At 42.2% G+C, this 9091-nt stretch overlaps 1 protein-coding gene across 1 annotated transcript; it reads left to right on the top strand.

Moving 5' to 3' along the window:
- Positions 1 to 4: 4 nt before the first annotated feature.
- SF3A3 (splicing factor 3a subunit 3) lies at positions 5 to 8793 on the top strand (the record flags this gene model as incomplete). Its single annotated transcript, XM_009284804.1, has 16 exons — positions 5 to 94; positions 284 to 336; positions 830 to 935; positions 1411 to 1483; positions 1884 to 1975; positions 2405 to 2487; positions 2873 to 3011; positions 3359 to 3427; positions 3798 to 3865; positions 4400 to 4507; positions 4829 to 4898; positions 5596 to 5760; positions 5875 to 5985; positions 6438 to 6528; positions 7454 to 7509; positions 8125 to 8793. Coding segments are annotated over 16 exons (1452 nt in total), but the record flags the coding sequence as incomplete, so codon positions are not given.
- Positions 8794 to 9091: the final 298 nt, after the last annotated feature.

The following is a 9091-nucleotide window of genomic DNA, read 5'->3' on the forward strand; positions in this document are numbered from 1 at the left end:
CACCCTCACCCTCACCCTCACCCTCACCCTGCTCCTCTCCCCGCAGCTCCGCGACCAGATCAACTCGGACCACCGGACGCGGGCCATGCAGGACGTGAGTGCGCCGGGACCGGGACCGGGACCGGGACCGGGACCGGGACCGGGGGGGCTTCCGTGCGCCCCTGACCCCGGCTCCGGCGTGCGGCCAGGCCTCTGCCTAGTGCTGCCAGAGCGCCCGGGAATGAGCGGGTCCTGCCCCTGGTAACGTCCTCTGTGGCATTTGGGGCTTTCTTTTGTTTTTTAGAGGTACATGGAAGTGAGCGGCAACCTGAGAGACTTGTATGACGACAAGGACGGGTGAGTGCTTGTACAAACACGTCGTCTGGTGTGTGCGCTTGAACGTCTGCTGGATGTGTTTTGCAGATGAAGAACTTGGGGGTTCTTTTAAGTCACTTGTAAATATATGAGGAGTAATGCTGCTACGTGAGACCAGGAATCACGTTTTGGAGACTAAACCCACTGGAGCAGGACCCAGGTTGCACATTGGATATGTACATGCGGGATATACGCATTTTGTTATTGTCTTGGTTTAAGCCATGGGGGGAGGCCGTGAGGTGCCTCGAAGGTTTGTAAGTGGAGACTACAGCATGTTCAGTGGGAGATGTGACCCGGAGCCTCAAACCGTAAGCCTGGTGGACTGTGAGATCTGATGGGACTTTTTGGGGTTTGCAGTCAGTCTTACTGGAGCTTTGTGTGATCAAAATGCAGCACTAGACCTGGAAAAAGATTGTATCAGTGTCAGCGTGTTTTCCTTTCCACTTGTAACCTGTCCTTTTTCATGAACTCGTAGCTTACGGAAAGAAGAACTCAGTGCCATTTCAGGGCCAAATGAATTTGCAGAATTCTACAACAGACTGAAACAAATTAAGGAATTTCACCGAAAGCACCCAAATGAGGTAAGCAGTTATCTACTTCATAAGAATAGGTGATTTGTGGTCTGTTGGACCTCATCCCTATGACAAACAGACTTTTTTTTTCCCAGTTTAATTGCCTTAATATACAAGCATTAAGTACACTAAAATGTCACTTGAGAAAAGATGATGTTCAAGGTTAGGTGGTGCTTCAGAGGCAGTACGTAGCTCCTGTGAGAGCAGTATGAGTAGAAGATGTAGGATGCTAACCGTGTTCTCTGCTTGCTGTGTGTTAGCTCAGGAACGTTCTGCTGCTGAGCTGGCGTTTGGTCTTGCCTTTCTCATGCTGGCTAAAGTCAGATTTTTTTTCTTTGTGCAAAAGTAATGGTGAAGAAATGCTTTGGATACCTTTTCAGTTAGCAGTTTTATTGTTTGCAACTTACTGTGATTTTATATTAATTATTCTGGGACACTAGCTGAAGTAATATTTTTTTTCTGTAACTTCTGTATGTTCTTGAAGATCTGTGTTCCGATGTCAGTGGAGTTTGAGGAACTGTTGAAGGCCAGAGACAACCCGAGTGAAGAAGCTCAAAGTAAGTTTGTAGTTTTTCTTTGAGGCTAGTTTAAGTGAAAATATGGTGCTTGCTTGAGAGGTGTTATTTAATGAGTCGTTTGATCTGTTTTGCATGTTTTGAGTTCCGCTTCCCTTTTACTAAATGACTTCTGGAAATTGTTCTTTTGTTGTTTAAATTCTTCTGAACTGCAGCCCCCTGGAATATTCCACAGTAGTGGTGCTCCTCTTGAGGAATGTTCTAGTGTGCTTACACAGAGAAGCAGTCAGGTGTTTAATCAATGAGTATCCCATTTGCATTGTAAACATCTTCCTTAAGCATAAATTAGTCCACAGTTGGTCCTTCTCAAGTTCTAAAGCATATATATAATAAGTGGGGAAGATTAAGCTCATAATAAAGCTCTTCATGATCTTTCCTACAGATCTGGTGGAGTTCACAGATGAGGAAGGGTATGGACGATACTTAGATCTGCATGACTGCTATCTCAAGTACATTAATCTGAAATCATCAGAGGTAAGTGGCTGCATGTGTCTGGGCAACTTCAGTGCTTAAGGCCGAGGGGTTTTTCTTTGGTTGGTTCATGGTTATTTGTTGTTTTTCTTTCCTTATGTAGATAAGTTTTTATTTCTAAATAGCTATTTCAAAGTCACTTTGCACATACAGCTTGACAGCGTCTGAATTCTGAATGCGGCTTCATGACTCTCCTCTTTTGTTCTCTGCAGTTGATATCTCTCTGTCGTTAGTGTAATGATGGCCTCTGTTTTCTGCCACCAAGTACTGATAGGTGTCTAAGGCAATGTGTTAGTGCACAGAGAACCCCGGGCCTCTGCAGTCCAGAATAATGGCATGAGCTAGTGCTTTTCTTCTGGTCTGGTAACTGGAAACTGGATGTTAATTTGGCTGCATGTGTATAAAGTCTGACTCAAACTTCTTCATTCTTAGAAATTGGATTATATCACTTACTTATCCACGTTTGACCAACTCTTCGATATTCCCAAGGAGAGAAAAAATGCTGAATATAAGAGGTGAGCCTTTTTACCTACCTGCTTCTTTTATGACAGTTGATGAGAAGGAATTTGTTTCTTAAGTGTACAGCTGCTAAGAATATAATTAACGGTCAAACTTAACTCACGTAAATTGGGTCACTGAGCTATAGTAACTCAGTCGTGTGTCTGAGCCCTGAGAAAACATGCAGCACAGCAAAACTGTGGAAAGCCACATTCTACTATGTGGAGGGACCTTACTTTATCCTTGTTAACTAGTGTATCTAGAAATCGTGTGTTGAAAACTGACAGAATCTTGATGACTTCCCTTTGGAGTACTAGAGGGTAATTACTTTCCGAAGATGTGGTTAGAGAAATATGTTTGAGGTTGATATTGAATTACCTGTGCTCGTGATTACTCTGCCAGGTACCTTGAAATGCTTCTTGAGTACCTACAGGATTACACAGATCGAGTGAAACCGTTACTGGACCAGAATGAACTTTTTGGGAAAATTCAGACTGAGTTTGAGAAGAAGTGGGAAAATGGGACATTCCCTGGCTGGCCGGTGAGCAGTTGTTAAGCCTGTGTGAATGCTTCTGTATTTGTGATTGGTTTTCTGTGAAACATTTGTGTAAAGTCATCACTGAGGTTAAGTCTAATAGCAAGGTGTGTAGTTGTGTATCACAAAGATGCAATTTAATACTAACTTGAATTTGAAAACCAACGTGATCGGTTTGAAACGAACCTTTTTTAAGGCTTGCTTATTTTGTATCTTTTCTATTGTCGCATTGCTCAGTTTAGCGAGAGAATTTTTCTCTGTGAAATGAACTGCTTTTCTTGATGTTAGAATATTATATTGCATGAAGTGTTGTAGGATGTCACAAGGATCTTGCATGTGGATTTTCTTGGCAGAAAGAGACCAGCAGTGCACTCACTCATGCTGGAGCCCACCTGGATCTCTCAGCATTTTCCTCTTGGGAGGTATGTTTTCAGTGCTCTGCACTTAGTGCTTAATTTTGAGCAGGTGGAAGCTTAGTAATTTTGTTTCTTTTCATAACTTTACTTGCTGTGCTTTTGCCTCTGGCTCTGTGCTCTCTGAATAAAACTTTGATTATGCTGATGACTTAATTTCTCCCATAAGGGGGATGTAGCTTGAAAGATCTGGTTAGATTTGTCACATTCCTCATTTTTCAGTGAGGAGTGGTGCACCCTTGACATTCCTTTCTTGAATGCTGTTCATTGTTTGTTGTTTGGGTTTTATTTTCTTTTTTAGTGAGTTAAAATGGACATGCATCCATATTGTATTTGTTTAATAGCTTCTCTCTCATTGTGATTTTCTTTAATTGACCAGGAATTGGCCTCCCTGGGACTGGACAGGTTAAAATCGGCTTTGCTGGCCCTGGGACTAAAATGTGGCGGGTAAGGTGCAGCCTCTTCATAGTTCCTTTTCAGTTTTTGAGGTCTTCCTGTCTTGCATTCCTTTATGGGATACTTGTTTTGTTGTCTCTATTGTACAAGTATTACTTTAATGATGTTTGAAAGACAAAACATTGAAAACCAATCAGGGGATACTGCGATCTACTGTTTTGAAAAGTGTCCTGTACTGAAGTCTCCAGCCTCTTCAGTTCCTTTTCAGTTTTTGAGGTCTTCCTGTCTTGCATTCCTTTATGGGATACTTGTTTTGTTGTCTCTATTGTACAAGTATTACTTTAATGATGTTTGAAAGACAAAACATTGAAAACCAATCAGGGGATACTGCGATCTACTGTTTTGAAAAGTGTCCTGTACTGAAGTCTCTTGTATAGAAAAATTTGGCTTAAGGAATGAAGACAAAGATAGTAGGAAATCTCATGATCTCTTAAAAGCTAAATTTAGAATTTTGTTGCATGAATTCATGTTCTTGGGAAATGTAAAACTATGGTTTGGACTCATCTCCTCCCTGCTTCTCCACAGGACTCTGGAAGAGCGTGCTCAGAGACTTTTTAGCACTAAAGGCAAATCCCTAGAAGCACTTGATCCTTCCTTGTTTGCTAAGAATCCAAAGACAAAAGGAAGCAAAAGGTGAGTTCCTAAAGGTCGTTCTCAGGTTGGTGTTGTTCTCTTCACTTGGATGAGAAGTATTCTATAGGCATCACTCTTGTATAGTTGACAGAGAGATTCTTGGAGTATTAGTAGGTTTTCATGTTAGACCAAATAGTCCTGAACCAAATGGAAGATATCAGAGCTGAATAGTTTGTGTACAGTTTAGTTTACACTAGCTGTTTGGTACTTGTTTCTGTTTTCTTGCTGTACAGAAGTCAAATGTGTCTTTAGGAGTTCAGTGTACACGTGATGTTTGCAGTTCTGGAATGGACTTCATAAAGTTTCTTTATCTATTTCCAGAGACACTGAAAGAAATAAAGATCTTGCATTCCTGGAAGCTCAGATTTATGAGTATGTAGAAGTTCTTGGGGTAAGGATTTTATTTTGTCTTTGAGCTTTTTATTTCAGAGCTGTCAAATTGTTGACTGGAAGATCATCCACATCTTTATGCAGTGCTTTCATAGACAGCATGCCCAGAAGAGTTATTTTCATGTCCAGAATCGTAATGTTTTAAAGTGCATGTTAGCAGGTAGCTTTTTCTGTCAGTAAGTAGAATGTGATGGATTACACTTATATTTCCATTAGCTAAATATTTGCCAGGCTTTTGTGAACAGACCCAGATTCGGAGGCTACATGTTCCCTTGGAGAAGCCTGTCTTGTCTTTTTTTTTTTTTTTTCTTCTCTTTTTCTAGGCACCACATCAACATAGATAATTTTTATGCCTAAGTCACAGGATACTGCAAACCTTTACTTGTTCTGCCTTGATGCATGCCTTAAGTCCTTGCTTAAGTTTGGGGCAATTGCTTTTAGCAGGGTGGCTGTTGCTGTTAGCTTGTCATCTTGGAAGTGCTAATGGTAGTACAAGTTTTTCATTCTTTAGAAGTAGGAAATGTTATACTAGAAACTTAAGTTGTTGGGCTAAATAAAGTGAGAGTTCTCTGTTTCTTACTGGTCTTCCATTCCCCTCCCTCTGTACATAGAGGAAGTGTTTCACACTGCAAGAGTTTGCCCTTATTTTGTTGCTGTCATGTTGTGTGAACGATTCTTTCTGTTTTCTCACACTCTAGGAACAGAGACACCTCACTCATGAGAATGTGCAGCGTAAGCAAGCACGGACAGGGGAGGAGAGGGAGGAGGAGGAGGAAGAGCAGATCAGTGAGAGTGAGAGTGAAGATGAAGAAAATGAAATAATTTATAATCCTAAAAATCTGCCTCTTGGTTGGGATGGCAAGGTAACTGAGATTGTCAGGTCTGCAAAAGTGGGAGATGTCACTGACTCCACACCACTCTTCTGTTTGAACGTGCCTTGCCATTTGGCCTAATCTTTGTTTCTTTTCGCTTGTCAGCCAATCCCATACTGGTTATATAAATTACATGGTTTAAACATCAACTACAATTGTGAGATTTGTGGTAACTACACCTACCGAGGGCCCAAAGCTTTTCAGCGTCACTTTGCGGTAAGTAATGTTTTGCTACAAAAATATCAGTACTATGTTCAGATAATCTTTATAATAAGTAACTAGTAAACCACTGGAGTGCCTGAGTGGCACTTCTTCCACTTCTAAAATGTGGGTCTGGGCTGATGCTGCAGGGCTGTGCGATTGGAACTATAAAATATGTAGGGCATACTAAGATCTCTTCTGCAAATTTCTGTACAGTCCCTTCTTGTTTGAACGCTAATTCCAGTATCCAGGTCTGATTGGTGCAGAGCACCTATTGACTGCCAGTGTATTGTTACTGTCTGAAATACCAAAAAAATATTTTTATAGAGGTTTTTAGGACTGGTAGATTTGTATTTTGATAGTATTTGTTTCACCCTGTCCAGATGTTAATATGTCTTTTGGTCTTTGGCATTGCGGATGAAGTGGCATTCCCTCTCGTACACTGACCTCTTGCCTCTTCTCCCCAGGAGTGGCGACACGCTCACGGGATGAGATGCCTGGGCATTCCCAACACTGCGCATTTCGCCAATGTCACACAGATTGAGGATGCAGTCTCATGTAAGTAGTGATGGCAGAACAGGGAACATGTGGCATAATGCTCATATTAGCTCTCGCCAAAAATTTGTCTTGCTCTATGACCAGAGAGTAGTTCCGGGAAGGAGGGTAAGAAACATGGTGCATGTGGAATGATCCTTCCTTGGACCATCCCTCCCAGCTCTTAAAAGGAGAGTGGCTTTTTTTCTTTGTTGGATACCTGCAGGAGTAGATGCTTGCTGGGATTGCTAGCGAAGTGTTCATTTGTTGCCAGCTGTTTTGTCTGTGGTGCTTTGTGTATGAATTCTCAGCCAAGTGCAATGGACCACCATTTTTTTAGGCAGAGTGTGGCTACATCATCCCACGTAACTCTTTACTTAATTGATATTCGTCATCATCTTCATGGGGAAGCCAGAAAAACCTTCAGAAATGGTAGAGCCTATAGGCAGATTTTGAAAGCCTACAGTGCTTAGGACTTAGTGTTTATAATTTAATGCGGCTAATATGTGCTGATGTTTTGAGGAGGCTACCTCATGCAGAGGTTGTTTCTTGAATCTGCCCCACTTAGGTTAACAGATACAGGTTATGGTTCCTAGAGGTAAATTAACTCTTGCCTGGAAGAAACCAAACAGGTAAAGCCTTGATTTCCCAAACAAGCTGCTATTACCTTTGGAGCTGTATCTCTGAAGTAGTGTTTTTGGATCTTTGTCTCGTGTCCCATCCTGAATGATCACTTTAAAGCCTTGTTTGCTTTAGTTCTTGTGCCTTTTCAGTAAACTGAACAGGGGAATGGTACATTTGTAATGGTATTAGATACTTCCCGGGCTGCTGAAGTGACAGTGTTTTAAAAGAAAGTGGGGGGAAAAAAAGCTCGTGTATGTTTTACTAGATTAAAAACTAGTATCTCCAGGGAAATGGCATCAGATCCTGTATGACTTTGTATTTACAGTGTGGGCAAAGCTGAAACAACAGAAGGCTTCAGAGAGATGGCAGCCCGATACAGAGGTGAGATGTTATAGAGGCATTTGGACGTCTCTAGTCCTGTGTACATGGGAACCCCCCCCTTTACCTTGCAGGAACTGGCTGGCTCCGTCAAAAGAATTTCTAAGAGAGTCCCCTGCACGCTGGAGAGATAAGCGGGAACCTACGCTGCTGGTTGCACAGCTCCTGTTAGTGGTGATGTATGAAAAGCACTTCTTGTGCTGAATTGGAAAGCAGTTCTGATAGGGCAGACGCAGCCCTTTGTGTAAGAATCTTTTAATACGCTGCCTTACAGTACCAATGTCATCTTTGCTTTGTGAGAAGAAAAAGGAACTGTTGTGAGCGGTGTGTTCACTTATACTAGTGCCTTTTCTTAAACTTCTGTCTCAAACCATTTTTCAGCAGTATGCAGGGCAACTGTGGGAAATACAGCCTGTAGTACAGCTTGTAATTATTCTGGCGCTGGATAAGCTCTTCTCACGGAGCCTGCTGGTAGATCCACTGCATGCCTTCATGCAGAGAGGTTCTTGGCAGGATGGTCGTGTTCAGTAGGTGCTGCTGGAGCTAAAATTCAAATGCTGTAGTACAACCCGAGTCAGGCCGTGTCCAGGTGTCTCTAAACTGTTCATTCCATTCTAGGAGGAATATGAGGATTCCAGTGGGAACGTGGTGAATAAAAAGACCTATGAAGACTTGAAACGTCAAGGGCTGCTGTAGCTTTTCCCAAGTGAAGGATTTCACATCTGAAAAGCAAGTGGAGATGTGTCAGCAGCTCTGACTCTTCTTCAGTTTCTGGATTTTCTATGTGCATGAAGATAGATTTCAATGATACTTTATAGAATCACTTTCTAGTAAGCCCCTTGTGAAAAGCAGACTTGTGACGTTATTTTATATTAAAAAAAACCCCAACCTTGAAAAATAAACTGGTTTTAATTTAGGAAGTGCTGAGAAACTTGTCTCCTTTCATATGCTGGAAGGAAGAGATTTGATTATGGTATTTTTAAAATGCTTTTTACGTGTTTTGAATTGTCAGAAACAATTGCTTCTCTCTTATTCCTGTTCTGATGGAAATTTTTATGATGAGGATTGACTTTCTGTAAAGCACACATGAACATTGCATGCTGACAACGAGTAACGGTCCTATACTATATCTTGCTGTAAGCATATGGTTTTCTTTGGGCTCCTTTGCAAAACAAATGTATTTGGCTTGCATTGCTGCTTTTATCTCAGGCCTGCCTCCCTGTGGAGGTTTGGCCACTGGGATTTTTCAGAGAATTAATAATAGAGCTTGATTTAGGTTGTGCTGTGTGGGCAGTTTGTGGTAATTTCTCCAGCACTGTGGCAGTCCTCGCCGCCCTTCCAGCCCCTCAGGTGGGGTCTCATTTTGGTATAGAGTTGGCTTGTGTGACATCTCTAGCCTCAAAAAAACCCTTTCTCTGTTGTTGCTGTGCAGGGCCATCTGCATCTCCAGATGCCGTGGAGCAGCAGGTAACAAACACTTCCCCCAGGTGATGGTTTGCGCAGCTGGTGGTTGGCAGGGGTGGGGCTGGTTGCTGGCACCAGGGTGCGAGCCTGTGCGGCAGGTACTGCAGCCGCGGGTGGTGGT

Source organism: Aptenodytes forsteri, unplaced genomic scaffold, assembly GCF_000699145.1.
Source record: "Aptenodytes forsteri isolate BGI_AS27 unplaced genomic scaffold, ASM69914v1 Scaffold7, whole genome shotgun sequence".
NCBI lineage: Eukaryota > Metazoa > Chordata > Aves > Sphenisciformes > Spheniscidae > Aptenodytes > Aptenodytes forsteri.